General features: G+C 40.4%; 1 protein-coding gene across 3 annotated transcripts in view; it reads left to right on the top strand.

Moving 5' to 3' along the window:
• The first annotated feature begins 2,085 nt into the window (after nucleotides 1-2,085).
• accs (1-aminocyclopropane-1-carboxylate synthase homolog (Arabidopsis)(non-functional)) overlaps nucleotides 2,086-17,179 on the top strand; it is a 66,195-nt gene continuing 51,101 nt past the window's right edge. For 2 of the 3 annotated variants that reach the window (XM_072592235.1, XM_072592233.1), the window contains exons 1-4: nucleotides 2,086-2,170; nucleotides 8,236-8,351; nucleotides 8,712-9,383; nucleotides 16,143-16,786. In XM_072592235.1, the coding sequence (XP_072448336.1) occupies nucleotides 8,726-9,383; nucleotides 16,143-16,786 (1,302 nt within the window). In that variant the 5' untranslated portion in view covers nucleotides 2,086-2,170; nucleotides 8,236-8,351; nucleotides 8,712-8,725. Of the gene's footprint in view, nucleotides 2,245-8,235; nucleotides 8,352-8,711; nucleotides 9,384-16,142; nucleotides 16,787-17,179 lie in introns of all 3 variants that reach the window. The other variant, XM_072592234.1, reaches the window with a different exon arrangement.

The following is a 17,179-nucleotide window of genomic DNA, read 5'->3' as shown; positions in this document are numbered from 1 at the left end:
TCCACTTGTAATGCCATAATTATTGCTATTTTACAATGAGAGTGTATGGGATACAGGTAAAAATATCTTGAGTCTGCATGTTGTTCCAAGAATTGACCAATGTGTTATTTCTCTACACAAATTGTTCAAACTGTTTTATTAAACAAAAATACATTTTTTGCGATATTATTTCCCAACAGCTGAAATTTCAATTTTTCTCAATAAGGATTCAACTACCGTGCTTTCAAACAAAAAGGCACAACGACATGATTTGGCATATTCATTTAAATCTTTTAATGGCTTAATTAAGTTTTCACATAAAAGGCTTTATCTTCTCAACATTTGGACTGGGATTTGACATATCTGCCAAGAGGTGAATTTGATTTGTGACTCCTGAACACATCTCCCCAAGATGCATAACTATAATTTGGTAAATTAGAATATATTTCTTTGTCTTAAAATCATGGAATTGTATGGCTCTGAAGTGGGCAATTTAAACTATCATTTTTGTATCAACAATTTGAAGAACCTCTAGCAGTTTTCAAAATTATTTGAAATGAAGTGAGAGGACCAGATCCAAGACATTTGTTCAGTTAAAATTTATGTTTCCTTGAAATGGAGGCAAAGTGCAGAGTGAAAAAAACATAATGGTACAAATTGCAGCTTTTGATTTCTTTTTGAAAAGTTACAGAACATGTATTAAGCCTTTTGGGGCTTGAGTTCAAGAGAGAGTAAAATAGGCAGAGAACAGGGGGCGTGGGCAGGGTGGAGCAACAAAAATAGTGGGTGATGACAGAAGGAGTTGAGAGACAGGGGAAGAGGAAGAAGGATTTTTTTGATATGAATTAATGTTCAAAGAAAGATAAATGTTGAAACCAACTATATATCGTATCTGTAAGAAAATGAAAAAAGCAACTACTTGTTATTGTTGGAGTCATGTTGCAACTACATTTGATCGGCACAGTATTTCATTCCGAGTTCCATGCTTAAAGAAATGGAATATTGAAGGATAAATATGACCAACACTCAAAATTGTGAATGATACATAGATTTACTTTTTCAGCAAACTGTTAATTTCTCCTTTTCATTCTGGAGAGATGCTTGTTTGCTGATTTTATTGAGCGATTCTCACTTATGTACAGAAGACAGGTCAAAACACAAAGTTGCAAGGGTTAGTTCATGAGATAATCCTGGGTGGGATACAGCACATTTAGCTGCCTAGTGTACGTTTTTCATTGAAGATGAAGTTGAGCATTAAAGAACAATCTTATCTGACCTTTAATGGCCAGGACTGGTGGGATTAGAGAATACCAGCGCACAGCTTTGTGAGTGCACATCTTCGGAAACAATACATTTGCATTTATTTAACACTTTAAAATATCCTAAAAATAATTTAACATTTTGGAATGCAGTGACTGAGGGATAAATGCCACAGATTATTCGTGTTCTGCTTATGTGCTGCAGTGTTGAGATTCCACTCTGAGCTAGTATAGTTTAAACGAGCGGAAGGGACTCAGATATATATGTGATATTCTGATTTATCTTCTAATGTCAGTAAAGAAATATCGAAAACTTCTGAGAAGAGACGATCCTTCATCAGAGACAGAATAAAGTGAGTGGTTAACTTTTTTAAAAAAGTAAATACTTTGTGTCTGCTTATCTCAGCGATTGTACACAGTAGCAGAGTCTCGCCTCAAACCAGGGGCGAATGGGACCCGTTGTCAGCCGTCTCTTTAATGGTATCAACTGACAACCCAGTGGCGAGCTGAGACAGAAACTGTCGACAAAAAAAAACTAACCGGGGGAAAAAATCCCTTTAACAATGGTTTGTTTTCAGGGAAAGAAGCATCATCTGATTTTTAAATGTAATAAAATTGACAACGAGGGTGTGTATCTCACTGCAATTGAAAACTCGGAAGCAAAGTGTATGCACTGAAGTGTGACAGATGATGTGCTGGCAGCTCCTGAGGTGTGCTGTGTATTAGCCAGCTGCTCCACACTTGTATCTCTCTCTCTGTTTCCACAGGCTCTCCTTCTGCTCACAACCTGTGGCTGACACGGACCAAATTTATCCCGGAATAAGGACAGCACGCATGTGCCGTCAACCCGGATGTAAATCACTTGTTTAGAGAAAGCCTGGCTTGAAATTTTGGCAGTGTAACCGGGTCTGGACCGGACCGAGTCGGGCCAGGTTAGAGCGCGCTAACAATTCATGCCTTGAAAAGCAGGTCGGGCAAGCAGAGCGCACCGCACCAAATTCATGCGGTAAATTTGGCCATGACAACCAGCTGGGGAGTTGGGGGAAAAGTCGGTGAAATTGGGAGAATTATACCCGGGATAGCTGGGATGGAAATAAAACCCGAGGTCGGTGTATTTAGTCCTGGGCGATTTAATCCATTGGCAAATATTTCGGGAGAGCGGGGATACTTAGAAGTGCTAAAGCAAAGGGCAAATAAAATTGCATTTAAGAAAACAAAATTACACTGGATGTTTTTATAATTATGCGTTTTAAAATGACTATTTCCTGGGTTTTTTTGTACGGATTTAGCCAAACTTTTCAAAATTAATAATGTGCTGCACTGCTGTTGCAGGCATTGATCTCAGGTGGTTTGTTACCAGCAAGGTTTGTGATTCAGGAGGTGCCTGTCAACTGTGCTCCTCCCGCAGACTTCATTCATTCCCACAGTAACCAGCCGGTCCGTCAAAGTGATAGCAGTGCTCCCTGCTACCTCCAGGCGCCTCTTCCAATCATAGCTCTGCAAGTTTCCAGTCCAGGGCAAAAGTGAGGGCTGCAGATGCTGGAGACCAGGGTCTAGATCAGAGTGGTGCTGGAAAAACACAGCAGGTCAGGCAGCATCCGAGGAGCAGGAAAATCGACGTTTTAGGCAAAGGCCCTTCATCAGGAATGAAGGCAGGGAGAGCACAATAGGTGGATGGAGGTGATAGGTCAGAGAGAAGAGTGGAGCAGATAGGTGGGAAGGAAGATTGGCAGGTAGGACAGGTAATGAGGATGGTGCTGAGCTGGAAGGTTGGAACTGGAGAGGGGATGAGGAAACTAGTAAAGTCCACATTGATGCCACGGGGTTGAAGTGTTCTGAGGTGGAAGATGAGGCCTTCTTCCTCTAGAAGTTGAGTGGTGAGGGAGTGGCCCAGGACCCGCATGTCCTCGACAGAGTGGGAGGGGGAGTTGAAATGTTTGGCCACAGGGCAGTGGGATTGATTGGTGCGGGTGTCCTAGAGATATTCCCTAAAGCTCTCTGTGAGAAGGCGCCCGGTCTCCCCAGTGTAGAGGAGACAGCATCAGGAGCAACGGATACAATAAATGACATTGGTGGATGTGTAGGTGAAACTTTGATGGGTGTGGAAGGCCCCTTTGAGGCCTTGGATGGGAAGTGAGGGAGGAGATGTGGGCGCAGGTTTTGCAATTCCTGCGGTGGCAGGGGAAGGGTGGGTTGTTGGGGGACGTGGACCTGACCAGGTAGTCACGGAGGGAAGGGTATTTGTGGAAAGTGGAAAGGGATGGGTAGGGAAATATATCCCTGGTGGTGGGGTCTGTTTGGAGATGATGCGTTTTGTGCGAAGGTTGGTAGGGTGGAAGGTAAGGACCAAGGGGGTTCTGTCCTTGTTGTGATTGGAGGGGTGGGGTTATCCCATTCCCACCATTATAGCTCACTGTGCTGAGAGAATTAACTCTCATTCAATTCAACCCTTTCAAATCAAACTCTTATTCTACTCATTCTGGTGTCATTCAGTTAGTGGAGTTTTAAAAACTGTTGGTTTCTCTTTGGGGCCGCAAGAAAAAGATAGCAAAATCTTGACACCCACGTTTTGAGTCATAGAGTTGAATAGCTCCTTTGGTCCAACCTGTTCATGCCAACTGGATATCCTAAATAAATCTAGTTCAGTTTGCCAGCACTAGGCCCACATCCCTCGAAGTCCTTTCTATTTATCTACCCATCCAGATGCCTGTTAAATGTTGTAATTGTACTAGCCTCCTCCACTTCCTATGGCAGCTCAGTTGATACATGCACCACCCTCTGCGCGAAAACGTTCCCTCTTAGGTCCCTTTTAAATCTTTCCCCTCTCCCCTTAAACCTGTGGCCTCTAGTTCTGGACTCCACTACCCTGTGGAAAAGAGCTTGTCTGTTTACTCTATCCATGCCCCTCATGATTTTTTGAATTTCTATTAGTTCACCCCTCAGCATCCAATGAAACTCCAGAGAAAATAGCTCCAGATTATTCAACCCTTCCCTCGAACTCAAACCCAACAGCATCCAATAAATTACATTGGTGGATGTGTAGGTGAAACTTTGATGGATGTGGAAGGCTCCTTTGAGGCCTTGGATGGGAAGTGAGGGGGGGGGGGGGGTGGTGGTGGGTGTAGGTTTTGCAACATGTCCGATGACATATCCGCCACCTCCAAACAGACCCCACCACTAGGGATATATTTCCCTCCCTATCCCTTTCCACTTTCCACTTCCCACAAAGACCGTTCCCTCCGTGACTACCTGGTCAGGTCCACGTCCCCCAACAACCCACCCTCCCCTCCTGGCACCTTCCGCAGCCACTGCATTATTTGTAGTGGTGTATAGGTATAGGGAGATATACTTTGAAGTTCTCAAGCTAAGGGTGAATAACATCCTAAAATATTATGTAAAAAAGATTTTGTTTTAGCGCTTGGGGAAAGTGATTCATTCCTGTATGTTAAATGTGCTGGAAGTGGGTTACGTAGCTGTGCAGATCACATTGATGCCTAAAAACCTGCCTAACTATGTATAAATGATTGCTTCAAGCTTTTGGTAGGAATGCCACTTAAGGAGCCACCTCCATTCTTTTGAACTTAGGAAGCCTTTTGGGATAATGTGGAGGTAAAATACATCATCTGTTCCTAATCTCCTATTACCCCCATAGTTGGGTTTAAATGATTGCAGGATTTGTGTGTTCTGGACGTACATCATCACAGCCCTACATCCTTTAAGAGCATCTTTTGGGTGCAATTTTAAATGTCAGTTCCATCAGCCCTCTCAGGTGAAGGTAAAAGTTCCTATGGCACTGTTTCAAAGATGAATGGCCAATGGTTTCCATTGGTTATTTGGTCAACATTTGTCAGATATATTCTTTCCTTGTTGAAAAGCCAAAGCCTCTGGATTATTTTCTCATAGTTTATGTCTAAAGATTTGTCACCTGTGTTGAACCATTTCTTTGTACAGCATCCAATGTTTCAGAATTTCCTTTGTACCTCAGTGGCAAGAACTCCACTAAATGTTCAAGATGTGTGCTCTGACCAGAGTTCTGTATCATACTTGTGTTCTGCTGTTTTGGCTAAGTCAGCCAATGTGTGTTGGGTTTGTGCATCGTTGTTATATATTGGTTGGGCATTGATTGTTACATTAACTCGTTTCAGCCTTATCCAATATCATTGATAGAGTCAAATCAGATAGTGCTGCAGAAACTCAGTCAGCCTAGCATCTGTGGAGAGAGAAACAGTGTTAGAGTTTCAAGTTCAATGATTCTTCAATGGAACTGAAGGGAGTTGGGAAAAGTATGGCTTTTATGCTGTTGACAAAGGGAGAGGAGGAGTGTGTGGAACAGATGGTGAAGGTGTCCAGAACAAAAAGCAAAAGGGAATGCCCGTAGAAGAAGAGGAGAGGTGTAGATTCAAATAGATGTTAATGCAATGTGTAAGTAGTAGAAAATAAATCAGCTTTGCTGAGGATAAACCATGCAAACAAGACAGTGGTGGGGGTGCAGGGGGAAGTTACAGGGAAGTGGATGTAATCAGAATGGAGGACAGTGTTCACTATTTGATGTTGTTGAACTCAATGTTGAGTCTTGAAGACTGTAAAGTGCCTCAATGGAAAATGAGGTGCTGTCTTTCCAGCTGGGCAGCTGCAGCAGGTATTGGATAGAAATGTTAGCGTGAGAGCAAATTAACTGGAAGATCAGAGATGGCAGTGTTGGACAAAGTTAAAAATCACACAACACCAGGTTCTAGTCCAACAGGTTATTTGGAAATACAAGCTTTTGGAGCACTGTTCCTTCATCAGCTTTCGCTCCGAAAGCTTGTTCATCCAAATAAACCTGTTGGACTAAAACCTGGTGTTGTGTGATTTTTAACTTGGTTACAGACAGAATGAGGGTATTCTGCAAAGCACACACCCAGACCCCTTTCAGTTCTGAGGAAGAGGTAATGGAATTGAATGTTAACTCTGTTTCTTTCTCCAGAGACTGTGTCCAGGGTGCCCGAGTTTCCCTGGCACACTTTGTTTTATATTTCCAATTCCCAGCACCAACAGATACTTTGCTTTTATTTACCATTCATAGAATGTGTCTGATACCCACTTTGTGTTTCAGTGTGCAGAACTGATGCATCAGTTGTGCCTAAGTTGCATTCTTACCTCGAAGTCTCACAATAAACATGTCGATCAAGGCTGGAACTTTAATGTACTATTGAGGAAGTGTCGCACAGTCACAAGGACTATCTTTTTGACACAATGTTAAACAAAGCTGTCATCTGCCTTTGCAGGTGGATGTAAAAAATCTGATGGCACTACTTCAAAGAAGAGTGAGCAGGTTATGCCTGAGCCTGACCATTCTTGTTTTTAATCAACAGCTGGAATTACCGGTCATTTTTTTTTGCATTGTTGTTTGCTGTTTGTAAATGGGCACTGCATTTCCTACATTTCAATAGTGACTATACTCTAAAACCACTCCATAGACAACTTTGAAATGTCGTGTACAACTGAAAGGTGCTATATAAATGCAAGTCTTTCTGTTTATTTAATACCAGTTTGAATTTGATTGCATTAAGCTATTATCCAGTTCACTTCCATACATTGTCCAGCATGTTCTGCAGGTTTTAAAATTCTATTCAATTGCCCTTTCTAATTTAGCATTATATGCAAATTCAACCAACATTTGATTTCTGATTTGAAGATGCCAGTGTTGGACTGGGTGTACAAAGTTAAAAATCACACAATACCAGGTTATAGTCCAACATGTTAATTTGGAAGTGCTAGCTTTCGTAGTGCTGCTCCTTTATCACGTGGTTCATCAAGATGAAGGAGCAGCGCTGCGAAAGCTGGTGCTTCCACATAAACCTGTTGGACTATAACCTGGTGTTTTGTGATTTCTAACTTTGATTTCTGAGTTTATGTTCATGATTTATGTCAGAAGTAATAGTGTTGTAAACACTGATCACTGAACTGGCCCATTCAGTACATTCTTCCCCTTCTCAACAGAGCTCCTCTAACAACTGCCCTTTACCTTTCGTCTTTGTTCATATCAAGCATTTACCTTGAACTTCCACAGACGACAGAGAATTTTCGTGCAATTACACAATACCAAAATATGTTTGCACCTATTGTATTTTACAATGACCGGAATAACTGAATGTTATTTATATATCTTTGTGCTTAGTGTATAGCTTTTTTGCTTCTATTAGGGGAAAGTGAGGACTGCAGATGCTGAAAATTAGGGTCGAGAGTGTGGTGCTAGAAAAGTACAGCGGGTCAGGCAGCATCCGAGGAGCAGGGAAATTGATGTTTTGGGCAAAAGCCCTTCATCAGGAATGAGGTTGTGAGCCTTGGGGTTGAAGAGATAAATGGGAGGACGGTGGGGCTGCGGGGGAGGTAGCTCAGAGTGCAATAGGTGGATGGAAATGGGGGTAAAGGTGATAGGTTGGAGGGGAGGGTGGAGTGGATAGGTGGGAAGCAAGATGGACAGGTAGGACAGGTAATGGGGGCAATGCTGAGCTGGAAGGTTGGAACTGGGACAAGGTCAGGGGAGGAGAAATGAGGAAACTGGTGAAATCCATATTGATGTTATGGGATTGGAGGGTCCCGAGGCGAAAGATGAGGCATTCTTCCTCAGATATTGGCTGGTAAGGGAATGGTGATGGAGATTGCCCAGGACCTGCATGCCCTTGGTGGAGTGGGAGGGAGAGTTGAAGTGTTCGGCCACGGGCAGTGGGATTGATTGGTGTGAATGTCCCGGAGATGTTCTCTGAAGTGCTCTTCAAGTCGGCATCTTGTCTCCCCAATGTAGAGGTGACCGCATCAGGAGTAACAAATATTGTAAATGATATGTGGGTTTTTTTCCATGTTGACTGAGCTATCCCAGAGAAAAAAAATCCCTACATCTTTGTATTGTTTCTTTTTTTATTAGGCGGAAGGTAAAGTCCTTTATGAGAATTCCTCAAAATATCTTATTAATTTTGAATTGTTTTCATCCAACCAATTTTTCTGATTTCATTAGGTTCTGCATGGCACCTTCTCTGCAAATCAGGCTATGGATCCAACAATATCATCTTAATCCAAATCTCTCCTTCTGTTTTAAATGGTGATGGTTCGACTGATGCCAGTGTGATTCAGGTTTGTTCCCTCCTGTGCTTAGGTTAAAACTAATCTTGCCCAGTGAATTTTATCATAATATGAAATAAGTCTCAAATTATTGTTAGGGAAATATAAATTATGTTTGAAGCCAAATTGTTCCAATGTAAACATCTAATGTAAATAGAAGGTAAGTAATACTTTGCTAAACTATTAGTAATAAGATGCAAGTCATCTGGGAGTTTATACCTTTGTATTTTCTTTGTAAGTGCTTATTACGCCATTATAGGGAATTTAGATGTTCAAAGAGAACACAATTCTTTACAGATGTTTGCTTATTGTTGGATATTAAAATGGTACTGTAGCAAAGTATTCAAAATGTATTGATGTCTTGTCTTTCAGCCTAGTGAGATGTGATGGATTTCCGAGGCAAAAAGTATGAGCGTGGGAGTAACTGGTCAGATCCCGAGGTGGTTGAGTTGCTGCAGCTTTGGGCCGATGAGTCTGTTCAGATGGAACTGGAGAGTTGTCTGAGAAACCAGCATGTTTTCAACAGGATAGCTGAAGTCTTGAGGGAGAAGGGGATCCACAGAACAGGAGACCAGTGCAGGGAGAAGATTAAGAAAATGAAACTTGAATATAGAAGAATTAAGGACAACAACAAGATCTGTAGGGGTGGACGGACTTGGAAGTTCTTTGAGGTGATGGATAGAGTGTTGTCCAATAGGCCAAATATTTGTTACAGTACTGTGGGTAACACTGTGATAACACAGCAGATACCACCAGGTGTTTTGGCAGCGGGAGATGGTTATATTCATCATCACCACCACCATCATCTTACTTCTCCACATGGTATTTCTCATTCTCAACATCCTCAGGAGCTAATGGATATTAAATGTGAGGAAGTAGACTCAGATGAACGTAGTGAGACACCTGAACCACCGCCACCTATTGTACTTTCACAAGCTGCAGATGATCATGGAATGGATGGGAGCCTCTTGGAAGGGGGACATCATGATGGGTCACCAGCTGCTAGGCCAGATACTCATACGGATAATACCATTTCTCCATCAGGTTGGTACTTAACATCTCTCATTTTTCTTCTTTTATTCAGATTCACGTCTTGCATTTACTTGCCTATTCATCTCCTCTCCCCACTTGCTAATTTTCCCCTCCTCTGCCATTGTCTCCTCCCACTTCATGTCCCCTATTCCCTTATGCTCACTCTTCTTTCACTCTTTTTTTGTGTCTTTTATTCTCTATTTTCTTTTAGTTTTAAGACTTTATTCTTCTTTTACCTTTTTGTCTCCTTTTCTATTTTTCTGTATGTGTCGATATTTGTTCAAATGCTCCACTTGCTATACTTATTTTGCTGAGTGATATCCTGTTGACAAATATTTGCGTTGCTGCAATCTGTTTGAATGTGACCTTTCCAAAGTTTGACCTTTTTTTCAAAATCATGTGATGAAACAAACTGAGCACAGTGTTATAGATGTGGGCTGAATCAAGGCCGGATAGATAGTTAGAATTGTCACGGTTGTTTTATGTTATTAACTGGAACTTGTGGCACGAGGAGTGTGACAGTTGATGAAATATCTCAGTTGATCAAGAGGTCCACACAACCAATGTAAAAACAGACACTAAGTAATAGAAATGTAATGCAGACACATCATGATTGTACTTTATCTACAGTGTAAATCATGTAAATAATAATGCAACTTTGCCTTAAATAAACCTTATCAGTAGAGAGCCTTCTCACTCATGCCTTCAGCTGATGTCTTGCAGATGACAATAGTACAGTAAACTTCCGGTGTTTGACGTAATAAATTTTTTGCTGGTTTATCGAGAGCACCAGTTCACAAGCGCCGGTTAAAACAAAATTTGATGTACATCCTGAACATGCTATTGTCAATCCTTATGTTTTATGTAACACACCTGAATTTAAGTCTGCTCAAATGCATCATGCCACGTTTATCTCTTGACAAGCATCTGCCATTCATAGTTGTAAATCAAAATTGTAGATTGTTTCTCTGATGCCAGATTATTAATGCAGATGATGAAAAACAAAGGAACAAATGTCGTTTTCCAAGGTGTTAACTATGGCTCACTGATAACCTTTGAGCCTGGAGATTGTGTGCCAAAACTCAAGGGAGTGCGACAAGAATGTCAACATTCAAATGAGACAGTAATTCACCATTTGGGGAAGAAATCCCATAGCAATTTTTCTGCAAAGAGCAGGGATGTTCCTTCTATTTCCAGAGCCAATCGTACCCTTCAAAAAATACCTGAAAGCAAATGATTTTCTTAATATCATATTTCTCTTTGCAGAAGGTTACTGTGCACAAATTGTCTGATTATATTTGATACAAAAGTGAGTACAGTTGAAAAGTACATTATAGTTCAGTAGAAATACAAGTCTTTCTTTCATATTCTTTCCTGTAGTAATCAGGCAGCTGCTGCTAAAGAACAATGTGGGAAGACCACTTCTGAGGTCTTTCTGCTGAAGTTAAGTGGGTGTCCGTTCAGTTATCGGACCCTCCCTTTGTCTTAATTATATGTAAATATAATCTTATGCAAGTAAGAAATGCCTTGAGTTTGTTTGTTGGATAGAGTTGAACTTCAGTATTTGTTTTCTTCATATACTACTAGACAGAACTGAACTGCTTTAGAGACTTTGTGTATATATCCTATATATAGTATATTTTTGAAATAATAAAAGGCCCACTAATGATAGCACACCCAATGTTCCTATAAATAATAATTGCCCTCTGTACGTTTGAATCCAAGCTAAATCTACCAGTCAACCCACAACACCTAATATTAATTAGTAGTCTTTTGTGAACCAATTTGTGGAAAAATTATTCAAAACTAGGAAGGAATAATTGGGTCTGCTTTGAGCCATTCTGGAACCTGGAGCTTATGCTGAATCTCAGCATACTGGTGTACATGCACATTCGGTATAATTTGGGTATGCATATTTTATCTATCTGTAGGACTTCATGTGTTGACTTGAGGTGTTTGAGGTAAGCACATGTCAGAGGTGCACTATGATATTGTAACACATGTTGCTCAGACATTTTTGAACAAATGCAGAAAATCCTGGAGAAACTCAGCTGGTCTGGCAGTATCTGTGAAGGGAGAACAGAGATAACATTTTGAGTCCAATATAACTTCTTCAGAACTTCAAAATTGCTATTATTCCCAGGGCAGTATATTCACATGATTCTAACTCCATGACTATGCCAGTGTCAGAGGTGGGGTCTGCAGTTTAAACTACTTTTCATTTAATAGTTCTCCATTGGGATTTAAGCTATTCGGTGCAAACATGCATTGCCAAGTTTCAAGTGTAAAAAGCACATAAATGTACTTTGTGCATTTTTTAAAACTTCTGGCAGTAAAACACATAACGATAAACTTTAAAAAATAAAATCCCAATAGTGAGTGGCTGATTTTAGCTGATGTGACATGCCAACAGGACTCTGTACTTAATGCATCTAATGTGACTTCATATTCAATTCTGCAATATTTCATGAAAACTCCAGAGGGCATGAAAATTCCAGTTTCTCGGTGAATCTGAACAAAGAAAACTAATTTACCTAAGAATATCTACCCTCAGTCCTTACTGGGATGTTATGATTTTCTAACATAGACTGTGCATTTCTCCCTTAAACTGAACACTTATTAGTATTTTGAAAGATTTTGCATACACTTCCCCTCAAATCAAATCAGTTGCTTAAAACAACATACAAAGCCACTGCACTCAGAAACAAATGTTTAAAAGGCAATACTGGTGGCTGTGCCACATGATTGATTGATGCTCAAATACTGGATGACATAATATTCATGGAAAATAAAAGCATAAGTGAAGTGCAATGGCAGTAAAACAATTTTGCTTTTAACCACATATGTATGATGAGCAAGCTTGGTTTTGTGGCAATAGGATTATAAAACATTAGGTTCTGCAAATATTGGAAGGAAAGAGCAAAAAAGCAATTTTGTCTTCAAAAACTATAACTTAAGTTTGAAAGTAAACCAGGTTAGTCACAATAACAGAACCTAGTCAAATAGCAACTTAATGGAGAGAAGTGGAATTTAGTCCTTTATTATTGCAAAAAAAAACTGCATTGAATCATTCTGTGGTGAATGCGCTATAAAATGTTTGAGACAATGACAGCTCTAGGATCAGATGCCCTTCTGACTCAAGGTATTAATCAGTAAATCAGTAGCCATTTAGCAAGTTATACTTTGCCCTATATATACTACACATCGTAGATTGTAGCTTTCTGCACATGCTGAAGATTGCGTCAGTGAAGTTCCTGAAAATTAAGCCAGAACCCATTCGAAGGTAGGAACCAATATTTCCTTTGTTACTGAGAAATTAGTCCTAGGAGCATTAACTAAGGTACTGTTTAGTCTTGGTACTTAACGTTTCTGTGCAGTTTTTATTTTATCATCTGTGTGGATTTGAAGAATATTAAATCATTAGTCCAGGGAAACAGTGCACAGGAAACAAGCAACCAGGGTTTCAAAGTTTACTGCTCTCTGTTGGCAATAAAGATTATAATGTTCTTCTGAGTAGATGAATTGCTTTTTAAAAAGCTTGAATTTATATGTGGTGCTTTTCAACACTGCTAGATGGCCCATATTGTGTTGTAACCAATGTTTGATTGTCACGAAAGAAAAGGCAGCTGGTTTGCACACAGCATTGGTCTTAAAACCAATAATAATCTGTTTCACTGTTTGAGGAATAAGTGTTAGCTGGAACTCTGAGAATCTCACCATTCTCTGGCCCTCCGTGTCTAAGTGAGAGACCAATAGATCATCAAAGTTTTCACATCTCATCCAAAGGACAACAGTGCAGCATTCTATCAGTTCCTTATTATTTATTAATTCAAGGGATATGGGTAATGCTGGCAAGGCTGTTACTTATTGATCACCCCTCCTGTTGCATTGTAGCAGTCTGTGTGGTTGGGAATTCCAGATTTTTCTAAGCAATAATGAAGAATTGGCAATATATTTCTAAGGAAGGACACTGAGACATGGAAGAGAATGTGGAAGTGGTGGTAATTTCATGTGGTTTCTGTTCTTGCATCCTTAAATGGCAGAGGTCACTCATTTGGGAGAGTAGGCAGCCTAGATGAGGTGATCGAATGCTCTAGTTCACTGAGATGATTTGGGTCTATAAATCAGGGAGGGGGAATAAGACGTACTTTAACAAATTAACATTGAGAGAGAGAGGAGTTATTCTGGTATTATTAGGCTTGTTTGTGGATAAATCCCTAAATCCAGATGAGACGTGGCCTAGGCTACTGTGGAAGACAAGTGTTCACAATAATTTTCAAGTCTTTTTTGGACATGAGGGATACCAGAGGACTGAAGGATGACAAATGTGTACTAGTATTCAAGTGGGGTAGTAGGGGTAAAGTAAGAAATGACAGGCAAGTGAGTCTAACTCTTGTGGTCAGGAAACTGTTGGAAGAATGCCTGAGGGACATAATTAATCTCCACTTGCAGAGGCATGTATAAATCAAGGGTAATCAGCAAGGTTTTGTCAGGGAGAAATCATGTCCAACAAATTTGATTTGAAGTTCCAAGGATGTGAATCATTGTATAGATAAATGTAGAATTGATATCATTTACATGACTTCAATAAGGCTTTTGATAAGATCTGGCATGGTAGTCTGGTTAAGAAGCCAAGAGCTCAAGGCATCCAGGGCAATTTGGTAAGTTGGATCCAAAATTGGCTTCATGGAGGAAGCAGAGAGTGATAGTCGTAAGACTGGAAGCTGTGTGCAGAGGTATAACACAGGGTTTGGTGCTGGGTTGCTTATTGTTTATTGTGAATGTTAATAATCTAGACGTAAATGTAAGGGGTTTCAGCAATAAGTTTGCAGGTGACACAAAAGTTGGTGTGATCAACAGCAAAGAAGAAAGACTTAGACTACAGGATAATATGGACTGACTGATCAGGTGAGCTGAGCAATAGCAAATGGAATTTAGTACTGAAATGTCTGAGGTGATGCAATTTGGGAGGACCAACAAAACAAGGGAGTATATGGTAGGACACTGGGAAGTATAGAGGATCAGAGGGACCTTGGTGCGCATTTCTATACATCTTTGAAGGCAACAGGGCAGGTCGATAAGGTGGTCAAGAAGGCACAAAAACAGAAATTGTTGGAAAATGCAGTAGGACTAGCAGAACCTGTGGAGAGAGAAGCAGAGTTAATATTTCGGGTCCACTGACTTTTCTTCAGAACTGTTCTAAAGATGGCTCAGTGGACCCAAAACATTAACTCTGCCTTCTCTCCATAGATGTTGCCAGACCTGCTGTGTTTTTTCCAGCAGTCTCTGTTTTGTTTCTGATTTTCAGCAACTGTAGTTATCATAGAGTCATAGAGATGTACAGCATAGAAACAGTCCCTTCGGTCCAACCTGTCCATGCCGACCAGATATCCCAACCCAATCCAGTCTTACCTGTCAGCACCGGCCCATATCCCTCCAAATCCTTCCTATTCATACACCCATCCAAATGCCTCTTAAATGTTGCAATTGTACCAGCCTCCACCACTTCCTCTGGCAGCTCATTTCATACACACACCACCCACTGTGTGAAAAGGTTGCCCCTTATGTCTCTCTTATATCTTTCCACTCTCAACCTAAACCTCTAGTTTTGGACTCCCCGACCCCAGGGAAAAGTTGTTTGAAATCACAAAAATAGCAAAGGCATGTGGGAGATATTGTCTTGAGGCACTGAATATAAGAGTAAGGAGGTTTTGATGGAGCTGTGTAGAATGTTAGTTGGACTGATTTGTAAGACTGTGTGCAATTCTGGTCTCCAAACTTTAGGAATGATGTGATTGGTATCCAGAGGATGCAGAGACAATCCCCAGGACATTGCCTGGGCTGGAGAATTTCAAGTATAAAGAGTAACTGGAGTTGTTTTTCTTTGGGGAGATGATTTAAAGTGTACAAAGTTCTGAGGGGTATCAGGAGTAACGTTTTCCCTTAATATAGGGGTCAATAAGCAATTTTAAGATAAGGTTCAGGATCTTTAGATTTGAAGGGATTTTAAGAATAAGATTCTCGTGCAAAGGTTTGTGGGTGTCATTGCTTCAAAGAGTGGTAGAGGTGGGAACTCTCAAGACATTAAAGAATGATTTAGAAGAGCTGTTGAAACACCATAGCAAACAAGACTTATGGGCCCAGTGCTGGAAGTGGAGTTAAAATAGACAGATGGATGCTTAATGACTGATGTGAATACGATGGGCCTGAGGGATTCTTTCCATATTTTAAAAAACTCTTTGACTCTATAACTCTGGGTGTGCTCTGTGGTTTGTTGGGTGAACAATAGAGTTAGCTTAATTCTGCTAACCAAAGGCATTCTCGCCAGATCGGAAAATTAGATGAGTTATCATCAGTTAACAAAGTGTGAGACTCTTACTGTAGGAAGTCATTAATGGAGGGAAAAGCTGACTAATAGAAAAAAAACCCTGATTTGTATCCCTGACGAATTTTAATTGGTTACAGCTGCTGGTTTGCCTTCACTTGTACTGCTCTATTTTATTTTTTGGCCCTTGTATTAAAATTTCAGGACCCACAATCTATGAGCTATTCAATTCCTTTGTGAATATTCTAGAATTAACCCTTGAAAAAATTTGTTTCCCAGCAACCCTGCACAGCTAAACTAGAGTAAATTGGGAACAAATGTCTTTCCAGGATGCCATTCTGAAATTTTTGTTTGAAATTTTCATTTCATTTTGTTGAGTTTAGCATCATAAATAAGCATAATGAATATGTAGTTTATGATCATGTCTGTACCCTGTTTTATTTCAGGTTACATGGACCCAAATGTAAGTGGTACTTCTTCTGGGATTCCGACTTCTGGACCTACTTTTTCTGCCCTTCACAGACTTCGTCGGAAAAGGAAGCCACCGCGCATGAAGGATCCTTTGGATGACATTCTTCTCAAGTTTCTGACAGCACAAAGAGTGGTGGAGGAACGCTTCCTTCAAATGGAAGAACGGAGAATGCAACGGGACATGGAACTGGAAGACAGACGGATGCAGTTGGAACAACGTCGGATGGAGCTGGAGAGGGAGCATGAGTACAGAATGTTCACCATATTTGCTCAGATGGTGAATGCACTGCGTCATGGTGGCTCCATGCAGACCTTAGGCTTGGATCTCAGTCAGGCCTCCTCGCAGTCTTCCAGTCAAGCTTCAGGACCAGGTGGTCGCCCATCCTCCGCTTCTGCCTCTAAAGATGGAAGCAGTAGAGTAACATCATATCCAAGCAAATCTCTGCCAAATGGACTGAAAGATGTGCTGTCCAGTGCAGAACATAATCCAACATTCCAACAACCTGAATCTAGCAGTTATTTATCAAAGAGAGGAAATGAAATTAATTCCTTTGGAATAATTCAGGAGGGTTATACTGCCTACCATACAGATAAGCATGATCAAGATAAGAACCCTAATGTATGTCCGTTATGCTTTCTTAAATATCTTGAAGATTTGTATTCATATACATTTGTTTGGGTGATGGCATTTCATTTGAACCAAAATTGAAATTCAGTTTGTGTTAAATTACTGATTTCTTTTCTCTAAATTCTTGAGTTTCATTTTTATGATACAGTGAGGGGTGTCTGCTTATTCCATAACTTTCAGGTCTTTCCCTAAGAGTAGTTTGCACAACATAAACGTATACAAAATTGCCACTTCCTTTAGCATTTTAATTTTGAGTAAAGATTAAAACCAATTGGGGTGACAGGTGCATCAATTTAAATCAAGAGTTTAGGTTCACAATTCTTGTTGGGAAATACAACATTGAATGTTCTTTAAATTGCTGAACATGTTTGAAATTTTGGTGTG

This window comes from Chiloscyllium punctatum, chromosome 22 (genome assembly GCF_047496795.1).
Source record: "Chiloscyllium punctatum isolate Juve2018m chromosome 22, sChiPun1.3, whole genome shotgun sequence".
NCBI classification, from domain to species: Eukaryota; Metazoa; Chordata; class Chondrichthyes; order Orectolobiformes; family Hemiscylliidae; genus Chiloscyllium; species Chiloscyllium punctatum.
This window is presented reverse-complemented; position numbering and strand designations above follow the sequence as displayed.